The sequence below is a fragment of the Cladophialophora carrionii genome (genome assembly GCF_000365165.1).
Source record: "Cladophialophora carrionii CBS 160.54 unplaced genomic scaffold supercont1.7, whole genome shotgun sequence".
Classification (NCBI taxonomy): Eukaryota; Fungi; Ascomycota; class Eurotiomycetes; order Chaetothyriales; family Herpotrichiellaceae; genus Cladophialophora; species Cladophialophora carrionii.
Genome location: NW_008481832.1, coordinates 1179504 through 1193711, shown reverse-complemented (window position 1 = coordinate 1193711; position 14208 = coordinate 1179504). Strand labels below are relative to the sequence as shown.

The 14208-nt window shown below is 55.2% G+C and overlaps 4 protein-coding genes and 1 non-coding gene across 5 annotated transcripts; 4 read left to right on the top strand and 1 right to left on the bottom strand.

The window, feature by feature from the left end:
* Positions 1 to 501: 501 nt before the first annotated feature.
* On the top strand, positions 502 to 2747 carry G647_08504 (uncharacterized protein; the record flags this gene model as incomplete). The annotated part of the gene is made up of 3 exons (XM_008732813.1): positions 502 to 1424; positions 1478 to 2143; positions 2189 to 2747. 3 exons carry the CDS (start codon positions 502 to 504, stop codon positions 2745 to 2747), a joined length of 2148 nt encoding a protein of 715 aa, XP_008731035.1.
* A 279-nt stretch (positions 2748 to 3026) lies between these two features.
* Positions 3027 to 3855, bottom strand: G647_08503 (uncharacterized protein; the record flags this gene model as incomplete). The annotated part of the gene is made up of 2 exons (XM_008732812.1): positions 3027 to 3461; positions 3508 to 3855. 2 exons carry the CDS (start codon positions 3853 to 3855, stop codon positions 3027 to 3029), a joined length of 783 nt encoding a protein of 260 aa, XP_008731034.1.
* A 1642-nt stretch (positions 3856 to 5497) lies between these two features.
* On the top strand, positions 5498 to 7692 carry G647_08502 (uncharacterized protein; the record flags this gene model as incomplete). The annotated part of the gene is made up of 2 exons (XM_008732811.1): positions 5498 to 6912; positions 6963 to 7692. The coding sequence occupies 2 exons, from the start codon at positions 5498 to 5500 to the stop codon at positions 7690 to 7692; spliced, it is 2145 nt and encodes a 714-aa protein (XP_008731033.1).
* Positions 7693 to 9226: 1534 nt separating this feature from the next.
* G647_08501 lies at positions 9227 to 9370 on the top strand. The gene has a single exon. It is a non-coding gene; the product is annotated as a tRNA-Ser (tRNA).
* Positions 9371 to 11299: 1929 nt separating this feature from the next.
* Positions 11300 to 12402, top strand: G647_08500 (uncharacterized protein; the record flags this gene model as incomplete). The annotated part of the gene is made up of 4 exons (XM_008732810.1): positions 11300 to 11622; positions 11678 to 11874; positions 11986 to 12109; positions 12174 to 12402. The coding sequence occupies 4 exons, from the start codon at positions 11300 to 11302 to the stop codon at positions 12400 to 12402; spliced, it is 873 nt and encodes a 290-aa protein (XP_008731032.1).
* Between the last annotated feature and the right edge of the window lie 1806 nt (positions 12403 to 14208).

Genomic DNA, 14208 nt, shown 5'->3' with positions numbered 1-14208 from the left:
CTTAGCAGGATCCGTTTCCGCTGCATGTGCTCGCGGGAGCTTCCATTCTGTTGTTCGACTTATTCTCGACTCTTGGTCCCAAGTGGCCGTCTCCCCTCCAAGGACTCCCGCCTCCTCCCTCCCTCACGCAATCCACTGCATCCCAAACAGCAAGTCTGTTACTTCGTACACCACTTTCACAGTTCTACCCGGCAAACATCCGCTTCATGAGCTTGTCTGCGCTTCGCATCTCGGCACGAGCGACCGCGGTGCTTTGAGCGTTGAGACCTGGACGAGCGGCGAGGCTTGTCCGACCAAGCGCCGGCTGTGCTTTCAACAGAAGCATGCATCAGATTACTTGAAATAAGCGAATACAGCAGCTGTACCCGCTCCCGATCCCCATTCGCGGTGGCAACGATCCCCGTCCCAGAAGAAGACGTTCATGTCGAGGGCCAGCCGTCGCCGCCAAGTCCCCCAGTCCTTATACACGAATCATACAAATAGAATACCATAACGACCGAAATGATCTCTGACGAGCAATACGACCAGTGTCGTCCCGTCCTAGAAGATGCGGCAATAGAAGAAGAGGACAAGATAGAGCGTCTAGAGGAGTTACTGGGCAAGGAGTATGGTCTGAAGGGTTCTGCCCTGGAGAACGCTGTCCTTGACGCGTTATGGAAACACCGGAACGCACAACGGGGGGAGTCGGCTGAAACTCCTCTACGACACCATGTCATTCGCAAGTCATCTCCTGCTCCCTGGCAGGTCAATCGTGCCCCGACACCCCTAGGATCCCCTCCTCCGCTGTCGTCCAGCCCCGCCATGTCGGCGGGCTTTCCTGCCTCTCGCCCGAGCTTCTCCCGGCAGAAGTCCAGTATGCAGTCTCCGTTTGTGTCCCCTCGACCTTCGCCGCGACTTGCTATGGCCCAACCGATACCCCACAGCCCTAGTCTGAACGCATACGAGTTCTCTGACGCCAGCCCAGCACCTGACATCTATGGAGATTACGGGCATGAGAATGTGGACTGGCTCCTTGCTGACGAGACGGGCAGCAATGCTCCTTCCACAGCCACTGGTGGCCTCAGTGCCGCTGCGCCAGAATGGGTTCCTCAACCGGACATGAGTCCATACGACATTCTGCGCTCCGTACTGGGCGACCGCAAGACTGACGACGAGATCGAGCAGGCCCTCAACAAGAATTCATATGATCTGGGAGCCACCATCGCATCTCTGCTGGGGACGGACACCGCGGATCAGCAATACACGGGGGTGCCAAGCACAGAAGCTGCGGTGCTGGTCGGCAAATCCATGGCAGTCCATCCAGTTCGTCCCGCCTCTCCTAGCACCCACAAGAGCCCTATAGTCTGTAAGTACTGGCTGGCTTCTGGCTCTTGCCTCCGTGCCGACTGTCGTTTTGCACACGATACCAGTGCTTATTTATGCAAGTGAGTCGGCTCATGCGCTTCCTCTGCTTCCCTGTGCTGACGCTTCACTACAGATACTGGATGAACGGCAATTGTCTTGCCGGAGACGCGTGCCAGTTCTCTCATGACCCGGCCTTGTTGGTGAACCAAGTTAGTCTCGGCGACAGCACTGCTATCCAGGCATTCCAGCTTCAAGATCAATACGATCAGTTTCCTGCACTCGGCCACCCAAGCGCGAGGAGCGCCCTTCAGGCTGGCTTGATGGCTGGCAACACCTTTGTGCCTGCCAACCAGAAAAACCGGGGTACTCTGGGCCTGGGTCCTGGGTCTCGACCTCATTCTCGACCCAATTCGCGTCACCAAAACCGACCTGAGACACCTTCTTCGCTGTCCATGGACGACCCCGACGCATTCCCTACCTTGGGCTCGGCCAAACGAGGAACCAAGCACCATGGACACCGGTCGAGACACGGCCATGGAAGCGCAGAGAAGGAAACGCCCTCTTCGCTCGCTGACGTGGTCCGCATGTCACCATCCCCGGCCCTCGGCCAGCAACGCAAGGTGGAAACAGGACGAAAGATCAGAACGTACGGCGGCTCTGAGAGCGCCGCAGCACGTAAAATACCCGAGCCTCAGCATATTCCATGGTTGGAGACTGGTGCTCGTGCCAATCAGCAATACCTCAAATATAGACAGGAGGCAATCAAGCATGGCAGCATACGCAACAAATTTCTGCAAAGGTTAGTTGTTCGGCCGCTGGAAAAGGAACGACTGACACAGTATAGTGCGGCCCAAGCATGGAACCGCAACGACGCTCGCGCCGCCAAAGCTCTGTCCCTCCGGGGCCAAGCAGAAAATGACGCCATGCGCAAAGCTCATCGTGAGGCGGCTAAAGCGCTGTACGAAGAACGCAACAAGCATCTCTCGACATCCCGCGGTGACGACGATGAAGAACTCTACATCGATTTACATGGTCTTCACCCGGAAGAGGCGATCGAATACCTCGAGAACATCCTGCTCAGCCACTCCAACACAGGCCGGAGGATTATCTACGCCATCACGGGCACCGGTCACCATAGCAAGAACGGAAAAGACAAGGTCGGGAAAGGCGTGCGCAATTGGTTAAATGAATGGGGATATACCTTCCGCGAGTTTAGTGTGCCCGGTGAGAGGGGAGGATATATTGGTGGTGTCTTGGGCATTGACATCACGAGTCATAGACGGCAGCCCGTCTCTGCTGACGAGAAAACTGAAGGTGAAGAGAACGCCAGCCCGACACCCGCTGTGGCGACCGCAGTCGGAACCAAGATCCAGGTGCTGAAGCGCGACGAGGTGCCCGCATGAAATGACTGGGCTGGTTGGTTACGGCTGAGGTTGGACATGCGGCACAGAGAGCCTGGCCGCTCGGGCTGCGTGTGCAACTACGAGCATGCTTCTGGTGGCAGACGGCATTACATAGTTGAAGCAGTCATGACTGTTCAAAGACGACATGCGGGAGGCTCAAGGGTATCGGTCTATCGCGAGAGAAGTCACGCCTGCTAAATGGGCCCTCGTACTTTTCCACATGCGCAACCATGGTCGATTCACACTTCACATCCTCGTTCCTCCACCACGTCTCGCTCGCTACCGCCACTGGACACCGAACATCTTGGCAGCCTGGCCTTTGATTCCCCTTTCAGCGGCTTTGTTCTCCAAGTACACCGTCTCGTGGCCTTTTACTGATAAACTCAGAAGTTGATATTCCAACCTGTCTCCATCCTTGGGTTTTGTCATATGCACGGTGACCACTCCTCTGACTCCACTGTCCTTGCCCTCCACGTTGAAATGCATCCGGAGATGCGTTGTCCCAAGTCTGTCGACCTCCGTCGAGTGCGCAAGGGGACGAGCACGAGCCCACTTACTCGAGGTCGGCTCCCCGTAGGCAAGTATCTGCGAGGAAGGGCCAAGCAGGGCGCGGCATTCTGGAGAGGATTTAATCCGGCTGACTGCGGCGTTGAATTGGACCGTGGATGATGAGGGGGCGAGGAGTTCCTGATACAAGAAGTACGCCACGGTGATCTACCACACAGTCAGTAAACATCGCACGTGGAGGAGGATGTCTTACCGTCCCCACCAAGCCGAGCGAGACGAGCAGGAAGTTGAACGTCTGCTGGGTCCCTCTGGCCGCTTTCTCGCCGGTGCTCAACTCGCTCCAGTTGTACCGGCCATCGTCACTGGTGACGGTGACGGCGCGACGACTCGGCCCGGAGCTCGTGCTTGCAGACCTGATGTTTGCAGGCTGCCTTCGGCCAGAGATCTGGTGGTACGACGTCGACGGCGATCGTCTTCGTTTCAATGTGGCGGTGAGCTCGCGCGGTCTAGTCGGTCTAGGAAGGCAGACGCATGCGTGGTGCACCCGGTCATGTCTTCGGGCGCGACAAGCTTCTTGGAAGAGCCGGGCCACGGTCGCCATAGTGCCGTCCCACCACGTCGAATCCTTCTCTCTCGTGCTGTACGATGGCAGCAGTCGTGTCCTTCCCGCGCTAGTCTGACGGTGCGGAGAAGCCAATCATGAGGCTGCGCTTCAAGTTCGGCACGAGCCGCAAGGCTGGATGTTTAACAAGTTTGGCTTCTCGCTCATCCCTGCGGCGGCTCACTGTCCTACCACTAGCTGCCATCAGCTTGTTTCCATGTCGACGACGTCCTCGCTGTTGCCGCCTCGCTGCGCCATCGGTGCCTGCGGCCTGCCCACCCCTCTCCCGGCAACTTGGTCCCGTGACGACGATAGCGAGATACCGTGACAAATGCGATGAGCGGGCCCCAAAACTGCCACGTCACAACCCGGGTCAAGAGACGAATCACGATATGACTGCGGCCAGCTGCTGTCCAGCACGCTGGAATCGAACTGGCCGTCCCCTCTTCCCTCGTCTCTCCTTGCATGGTCAAACTCACCCGAAGTGTGGTGGCCGGTCTTGCTCACTGGTCGCTTGAGCATGCTCCTCGACCCGGCCTGCCATCCGCGGCCCAGCCCAGCGCTCATCCTGCAGATCTGACAAGCCATTCTGTGCTCCCATTGAGACCTACCTTGGCTGAGATGCAACTACATCTTCAGCATTTTGACGCTAAGCAGGCCAGTATCCAATGTCTCCTCGCCTGCCGCAACTGAAGGAGCTGGTTGCATCGTAGCCGAGTTCTCAAGAGCGCCGCGCGCTTGGACGGCCCTTGGCCCAATGACGGAGATATCTGCGCGTCAAACCTTGACCTCGGTGGATCGGGTCATGTCTCTGGCTTCGACCACGACAGGACGTCCTTCTGAGCAACTCGGCGAATGCCTGTCCTTACAATTGGTTGTCTCCGCCATCCAGCAGCAATGAAAGTCTGATTCCCCCACGGCACGAATCATAGCAATGTCTATCTATGGGTTGTCTTGCTTCCACCCACTCCAGGACGTCTTATCGGTGGAGAGGGTTGTGATGGCTATACTCCGTTTGTCAAGCCCTCCGCTCTCGGGCACACGCAAGAGTGACTATCCTCATTCCCAACGCTCGCAATGGCCCAACGGCTGCAGGAAAACAGCCAGGTGGACCGCCACTTCAGCATGTCCCCTCGGACGAAGGAGTGCGCCAACATCAGACCCCTCCGGCAATTGGTGGAGAGCTGGATGGAGACGCTCAAACGAGTCTGTCTGCAGGTGTCGCTCTACCGGGTCAGGAACGCCCGGAAAGCGATCATCTTATCGTCCGAGGACCAGGCCACTCCGAGAGGAGGTGCTTGGTATCATGCATGTACCCCTCTGGTCGCTCTACGCGCCGAGCTGAAGTGGACTCAAGTTGGTAAATACCTCACAAGGGCCAGGTCCTCTTGCAGCGTCCGCGTCTACTAGGGAAAGTCAAACGGTCCCCAGAATAAGGTGTCGCTGGGAGTGCCACTCAACACATTGTGGGAGCGGGATTCACTACCTTCACCACGGCTTCGCTGGTGGATTTCTTTCGGGGCATCGCTAATCTCTCACTCCTCACTTTCTGACCCCTTGACTGTGGCTATTTACCGACACGTCGTCGGAGAACAGACCGGTGCCCGCGAACGGACACATCATTTTGTCGTGCAAAGGAGCAATGGCTCTCAATCATCAGAAGACCCTGATGGCCCAGGCCCGGGCCCGGGGCACCTTTGACACAGAAGCGCTCGCCCAGATCATACACGGAGGAGCGGCCGCGCTTCAGCAAAAGCGCGGCGCCTGGTCCCGGGTCGAAGAAGCAGTTGGTGCTACCGACCCTGACCGACTACCTGACCAGTATGCCCACACGAGCAGGGAGGATCTCTACCGCGAGGGCCTGCAGACCGGCAAAGCTGCCTGGATCGATGGGGTCAAGCACGGCCACAGCCTCTTCGATGTGATAACCCCACGTTATGGAATGTCCAACGCTAGTCCCTTTGGAATCCACTACAATCTGTTCGGCAGGACCATTGACCTGATGGGCACGCCGGAACAGAAGCGGAAGTGGATGCCATTGGTTGCCCAAGGCCGCGTCAATGGAGCGTATATTCAAACCGAGCTTGGCCACGGATCAAATGTGGCCGGCATCCAAACCACGGCAACCTTCAACCCTGTCGATGACACCATTGTGCTACATACACCCCAGCTGGCGGCGATTAAGTATTGGCCCGGCTCTATTGGGTATTCAGCCACTCACGGCGTTGTCATGGCTCGGTTGCTTGTCCCCTCACCGTCAGGAACAGCCGCTGGTAAACCCTTCAAGGACTACGGAATCCATCCCTTTTTGGTTCAGCTCAGGGACCCGGAGACCGGTCAAGCTACGCCCGGCCTCGAACTTGGAGATATCGGCTTGAAGCCTGCGTACAACCAGAATGACAATGGCTATCTCTCCTTCGACAACTTCAAAATCCCCCGCACGGATATGTTGATGGGCCATTGCGCACTGGATGCAGACGGGAAGTTTACGAGATACCTGCCGGCAGAAGCAGTCTACGGCACGATGCTGTCTAGCCGGACATTCATCACTTTTGGCGCGGCTTTTCAACTGGCATACGCTGTGACAATTGCGATCCGGTACTCGGTGGTGCGTGAGCAAGGCACCCTTCCTTTCGATAGCCAGGGCAAGGCGTCCCAAGACATACCCATCATCGCTTACAGATCTCAACAATACCGCCTGTTCAGTCTCCTCTCCAGCGCCTATGCCATGTCGTTTGCATCAAAGATCACGCGGAAAATCCAGGACGATCTCGATGCGAGACTGAGGAAGGGAGACTATTCCACTGTCACTCATGCTCATGGCTTGATGGCAGGGGCAAAAGCCTGGTTCACCACTGTCGCCGCCGACGGGGCGGAAGATGCCAGAAAGTGCTGTGGCGGCCATGGATATCTCAACATTTCCGGACTGCCCGATATTGTAAACATGGTCACCGCATGCTGCACCCTCGAAGGTGACAACATGGTCATGTGGCAGCAAACGGCCCGATATCTGATGAAGGTCATGGACGTGTTTGAAAGTGTGCAGCCCCGAACAAGGTGAGTGATGCTCCTGATCTTCTCTGTAGACGAACACTGACCGCATCCAGTCAAGTCCCTCCCGAAATTGCTTATCTCGCAAATGATCCGGGTATCCTTTCCCCAACACCCATCGACCCTACGTCTCTCAAGGACTTACATCATCTCTCGGCTATTCGAGCACACTACCATGTAAAGACCGCTCATACCGCCCTGAATGAGGCGGTCAAAGAAGGCACGCCCAAACCACAAGCATGGAACTCGCACATGCTCCTTCTCATCCGCGCCGCCCACGCGCACATTTCCCACTTCGTGTTGTCCTCCTTTTACTTGGCTCTTCCTACCATCAGTGACGCGCAGATCAAACCAGTCCTCACTCAGCTCTGCCATCTCTTCGCCCTGAGCCAACTCTTCCCTCAACTCCCCACCTCGTCCCCCACAACAGCATCCCTGCCTCCGGCCTTCCTCTACCCGCGCTTCGAAATCATCGCTTCTCAACAAACCAACACCCTCTTAGAAGCCATACTCCCCAACGCCATCGCCCTGACGGACGCGTGGGATTTCAGCGACGCAAGTCTGGCAAGTGCATTGGGCTGCAAGGACGGGGACGTCTACGAGAGACTGATGAGCTGGACGAGGCAGCTGCCCATCAACGCTCGGGCCAAGGAGGCAGGCGGCTTTGACACCCGCGAGAGCTGGGAGCGATATATCAAGCCGGCTCTACGGATCGACCTGGAGCGCGGAACCGGCAGGAGGGCAGCAGACGAGCGATTCGGGGAAGGGATCAGAGCGAGACTTTGAAGAAGATGGCAGTGATGAGTTGATGCGGGACAGCACTAACGTGATTATATCTCGTTCATTCTCCTTTCACCTATGCCGGAGTTCGGTGGGAGAGTTCTCTTTGGGTGGATACACTGGACACTCCTTGACATGTCGAAATGTATATAAGTATTGAGGTACGAGGTATATAAGTGGGCAGACTGTACCGGAGGATCTCATTTGACTACGTTATTTACGAAGGAAGCAGTATCTGATTAAAGACAGGGCCAAGACAGGCCTCTGAGGTATATCGTGAAGATAGCATGCAGAAATTACAATCATGACTTGAACTTGAGCTTGAACAGAAACAGAAACTGACCTGACCTGATCTGATCTGATATGTTCTCAGGTGTCCCGACCTGACCTGACCTGGCCAGGCGGGCAGACATTCACTGCTCCTTGGTTGATCTGTCCCTGATCGCGTCTATATACGTATGTATGTACGTAGCCGGAGGGACAAGGTACCCAGTAGCATGGATGTGCCAGCCTGCCTGCATACCTGTAAGCCGATATTTGGGCTTCGAAATCGCAGATGGTCCGAGTCCGAATCCCAATCCCAATCCACGGCCATATCCACATCCCATCCCAATCGAGGCGGACTGGGTGCGGACTGCCCCTGCATTTTTAGCGTGCAGGAGACGAGCGGCTTGGGATATTCTGTAAAGGACGGCATGGTTGAGAGCAGGTAACACAAACCGGGACAAATTAGAGATACCGTACGTATTAGAATGAGGCCTGTCTGGGCACCCATGGTTCCTACCTACTGTGTCCACGTTCGGAATATGGAGTACCCGTGCTGGCTTCCAGGGGCGTCCGGCTGAAATGGCAATTCACAATTCAGAATTGGAAATGTGGTCATTACCCATACTTGTAACGAGTACTGTACGGAATACTCACCTGTACCTACTCGTAGCTGGCATGTCACTGCACGTCATTTTGCAATATGTACGTTCCCACCGGTTTCCACCGTGATGTCAGTTCCTCCGGGGTTGGCCGTTGGGAGCAAACTTTCGGCTTCGAATGGGAGTGCCGTACGAGTACAGTAGACTGAGATACGTCCATGTTTGGCTTGCGAGGCTTTTCGCGGGATTATAGTTTCGGTTGGTCCAAGGATTTTCGGTTCAGCGCAGAGAGCTGTGTGGCTTCCTGTGTCTCTCTGGTGCTGAGAGCCCCGGTGCCCTGCTGATCTTCCTCGACGTGGCTTTTGGAATGCGGCCAGCAGGGTGACCGACCGACCGGCCTGAGTCTGGATGGGTGAATGTTCAACACTGGGGTTCATGCAATCGCGCTTATCCGTTGCGCAGGCACCACTAGACACATCGTAGAGATACCTGGTTACGAGTAGCGGCATGTACAGCATTGCTAGGCATTGGGAAAAGTGCATTTTAAGGCCACGTAGTTAGGACAGATTTGGCTTGGTCATCGGCTCGGCAGCACGGACCACTCACATCCGGCCGAGGTTAGAGCAATTTCATATATTTTGTAAATCTTAGTTTTGCGTCAAAAGTGTTCACACGACACTTTGGCGGAGTGGTTAACGCGGTGCCCTGCTAAACAAGTCGAGGCATTTCCTTCGGGGTAGGTTTCATCATGATCGTTCTCTTCTGTAGTAAAATCTAACTCTTCTTCCAGAGCACAGGTTCGAATCCTGTAGGTGTCGATATTTTTTTTATTTTTTTAAAGCTCCTATACATGACCCTTTTCACGACGACGGGCCCCCAATACATACAATACCCGGTAGCACCCACTACTCCCCTCTTCTGGCCACCTTTTCTATTTCTTTTCCCTTCTCGATCACCATGACCCCACTACAGCAATGATCTGGAAGAATTTGCCGACTATTTCGGACTGATCGATGATTGATCACCCCCATCACTGCACTGCGAGACCTTCCTGTTTGGAGTTATGGGTCGACCTTGTGTTTTGCGCAGCAATCTCTCTGGCAATTTCACGGATCATGGCCGCAAGCCCGTCAATTTATATTCAATATTCGGGTTTGCGTCGGGCCAACGTCGCACCTGTGCGGCTCGATCCGCTATCACAATATTTTTGGCCGGTACACAGCTGCAGGCGCTTGCTGGGCTTGCTTCAGACCGCAGAATTTACGGAAAGCCATGCCGTTCTGCCTCGCTTTATGGAACAAGATCGCCTTGATCTGAACGTTTAACTAACACCTGGTCATGATGGGTGTCTTGGAAGCTGTACTGTAGCAGATTAGCTCTGATCGATACGAGCGATCCGGAGAAATGCCTGCCGGAATACATTTCCAGCCCGAATCTTCGACAACTATGACAAGCAGACCTAGGAGGTTGCTCGCAGTTCCCTTTTATTAGGGCTTTCCGTCGGTCTTCATGTCGAGGGTCGCATCGCAGTTTTCTGGCTCCCGAGTTGTCGGCACTCGAATGCCCACGTGCCTTGGCAATTGGGAATTTACTTGCGGGAAAAAATGGTATACTTAATTGTGCGCGGCGTCTGGAGCCTGGACACGGTCCATTCTTATATCAGACCATCGGTTAAATGTTGAATGTGCAAATGGTTCCAAGTGAGCTTGACCAGCGTTGCCAGGGCGTGACTCAGTGCCAAGACGGGTCAAGTCCATGACCCGGCTCGTTGTCGTCGAGGACTTTGTGCATATCTGAAGCGACGCAAGGAGGAAGATGAATTTGAATTTGATCCGGACGCGCCTGAGTCGCGTACTGGCAACGCAGGCTGCAAACGGGGCGAGCAGGGCCACGGCCTCTACTGGTCTCCTTGGCGATAGCAACTCCCACCTCTTCACTCCTCCTTGAGCGTTACCCTTTGTCCAGTGTCCTACAGCTTCAGTCCATCTCCCGAGTCCATTACCCCATTCGCGCAATCAAACGATCCACGTCAGGATTTAATCAGTCGTCCTGCACAAGGCCCACGGCTGTCGACCTCCCAGCTGTTCCCTGGACAGGCGAGTGGCGGTGGCATGACCCAGGCGCGGTCTTGCCTCACTCCCTCGTGGCCATGAGCTGGCTGTGATAGCTGGTCTTGTACGAGTAGGTGTCTCGAGATTCGACTCGGCCGATGTCATGTCACTTTCCCCTGTGGTGCCCGCTAGATGGAAGCCAGCCTCGTGAACCCTGACGAGGGGAAAAGTCGACCCCGCGTTCCATACACGTGACACAGGGCGAACCCCCACCACCCCGACGGACTCCCTTTTGTCCTAACATGGTGAACAGTCCTGTTCAGCTGATTGTGACGAACACCCACAGAATGATATTGCTGCCGTTTCCACGCCTTCACGTCGGGCCCTTGGTTCCGCGTTAATCTGAAGGGGGCTCAACGCAGATTCTGGATAAAGCCGTGGTAATGAAAGAAATGACACCCCGGATGAGTGCGCCATGCGGTTTGCTGGCTTCGCGGATTCCGGCATTTGGCTTCATGCTCCGCTACTGCACAATCCATTCCTTCTTGGCCTGCTAGCTGCCTCGCTTGCACGTCCAGGGTAAGCCCCATTGCCCTGCTGTTCGAGTCCGGTCGCCATCCTTTCTACTGTCTAGCAATCAGCAAGGTATACCCCAACAGAGCGTCTCGAGTGATCTCGTCTTGGTCCCCGTTGAAAATGACAGCCACGGAAGGGAGAGTTGCGATCATCACGGGAGCTGCGTCTGGGATTGGCGAAGAACTATCGCGGGGCCTGGTAGCGAAAGGATGGAAAGTGACCGGACTCGACCTCGCCGTTCAGGGTCCCGCCGCCGATGAGCTCTCCAAAGAACTCGGAGAGGCATTCCTCTTCATCGCTTGCGACGTTTCAAAGTACGATGAACTTGCCACATCATTTTCAAAGACATTCCAGAAATGGGGCCGGATTGACGCCTTTTGCTCCAACGCGGGTTTCGTAGATAAGTCGTCCGTGTACCTGCTCAACAGTCGCGGAAGTACCGAGTGAGGTGCTCTTCTCAAGGGCCCGAGTGTACGATCCCTGACGTGAGTGTGACAGGATACCTCCCGAGCCAGACCTTGCCTCCACGGACGTTATGTTCAAAGGCTTAATCTACGGAACCCAGCTTGCAGTACACTTTATGCGTCAGAATCCGACTCCCGGAGGCCATATTGTGGCGACTTCCAGTATTGCTGGACTCTATCCTATGGCCTCATTGCCCGAGTACTCTGGTGCCAAGGCTGCTGCAAGTCCCAGTCCCGCCTGAATCGAAGACCAAGCGGTGACCATCGCTAATACTGCCCCAGATCATCGGATTCGTTCGGGCAACCGCCCCGGTTCTGAAGTTGGTCAGTAATGGGGCAAAGCCCTGCAGATGGCCAAAGCTGACACAGAGCAGCGGGACAACATCACCATCAACGCGATATGTCCGGGAGTGGTGCCTACTCGGAACATCCCACAATTCATGCGCGACACCTTTGGAGTAGACAGGTGGGTCCTGGACAGGTCCTGATCACAGCCGTGCTGCTCCGAGTACTAACCGGGGGCTCCCCAGCTTGACTCCTCGATCAACCATACTGGCGGGATATCTGAAATTCTTGGACGATCCGTCGCTGAATGGCAAGATCATTGAAGCGTCTCGGGACCAGCTCCTCTTCCAAGAGAAACCTCCTTACGCAGACGGAGACTATTCGAAACGTTCATCCACAGTCTTTGATCCCCTGTTCGAGATGGTACATGGACAACCGTCGGGCCTCGAAGATATCGTCAGACCTCTACCCTGACGCTGGTCCAATGGTCACGGTTGTTGCTGAGCGACCAGAAGAGCAAGGTCAGCTACTAAGCGGGTCGCTGTGGAAAGTGTTCGGACGTATATAAAGTGGAGCAAAGACAGAAAACAGTCCAGTTTCCTTCTCTACAACTATTTTTGACAGGGCGACAAACAGATCAGCCGATAAATACGTGACGGTCAGGGGGCTTTCAGACGAATAAATCCCAATGTTGAACATATGACTCTAGACGCCCTCGAGCGCTAGTTTGTCGTGTCGGGTCAGTCCGCCGGCTGTTGAAACGAATCCCATTCTGAAGATAACTTGGTTTTTATATGCATTTTGACTCCTTATCGAGCTCCAGACTAGAGTCCATAACATAATTCAATACGTACCGTGATGAATGACAAAGAAGGCTGCAGTCTTTATTGCGCGTCCGCGAGATGGTTCAATGTCTCGGCAGGCCGTCGGCCATCACCGTGACCCCTGATCAACGCCGTCATGGCACCCGTCGCCCGAGCAGTCGTGTATCTGGTCCGCCGCCGCTCGTGCGGTCGGTCGAAGTCCGTGCCCGGAGTTTGTGTTCGGCGCATGCATGGGGCCAAAGTTTCATGTACGCATGATGCTCGTGTGGCAAGAACGAGGACAATCGAGCGCTGGGTCATTTTGGCCATCTATAGCAACAAAGCGTAGGTCAAGAGGTTCGAACAGACGATGCGCAACCTCAAGCAGAGAGGCCGGGTATCGGTGCGACCGTCGGTTTGGGGGCCTGAAAGACACGAACGCGGATGTCACTGCGGATGCCAGGTGGAATCTGTCTGTTGGCGAGAAATTTACCGACTTACTGTATGTCTGTACGGAGTACTTCGACTTTGCCTCCGCGGTCACCTCCAGCCATGGCTCAACGTGCCCGCGTACCGTCTACCATGCGATATGCAGTACCGAATCCCGTGCTCTGTGTACCTAAGGTACTCTATGGTACTACGGAGCCGAGCACTAAGTACGTCCGTCTTCCTCCTGGTTGCTACATAATTCCCACACCCGTCTTTGGACCCCAAAACCTAGAACCTTTGCCGGGGCTGCTTATGGAATCCGGGGTTCACGCGTCTGACGAGAGTACAACTACGAGGTAGAAGCACCAATCATTGCCTCGAAGCTTCAACTACAAGTATTGATTTGCTGACTCTTCGACCCCTGACTCCTGACTTTGACTTTCTGGCTGGCTCCTAGCGGACTGGCTGGCTAGACGTACGCATCCCAAGCACGGACGGACGCGGTGCGATGCGGTATACGGTAATTGCTTCATTTCATGTCACGGGGGATACGAGTACTCCCTGACCAGCCATTAGAGGGTGCGCCCAGTATACATTACAGTATGTACAGTCTATGCACACGGAGTGCCGTCTACTGGGTAGACTGTGCATCCCATACATCACCATACACCGTACACCGCTTATGCACCACCATATATCACGGCGGCGTCAATCTGTCTGTTCAACCAGCAGTGTCCAGTTTTGTTTCGTACGGTGCCGTCGCAACGGTAGCACCAAAATTCCCGTCTCCTCAATCTCTCCCGTTGTAATATGTCGCAGCCCCAGACCCGCCATGGCCATTGACGCCGACACGACCACCAACCAGGACGGGTCGTAAGTGCTTATGGTGCACCCGGCCACGCAGCGAGACGGGTAAGGTTTAGCCAGAATTGTGCAGGTTCCTGAACTGTGAATCGACGAAGGAAACGCTTTTTATTGCCGCCAAGGCTTCGGCAAGGATGCGCTATTATGTGTGCGTCTCCTGTCGACTCCACCTGTCGACTAAGGA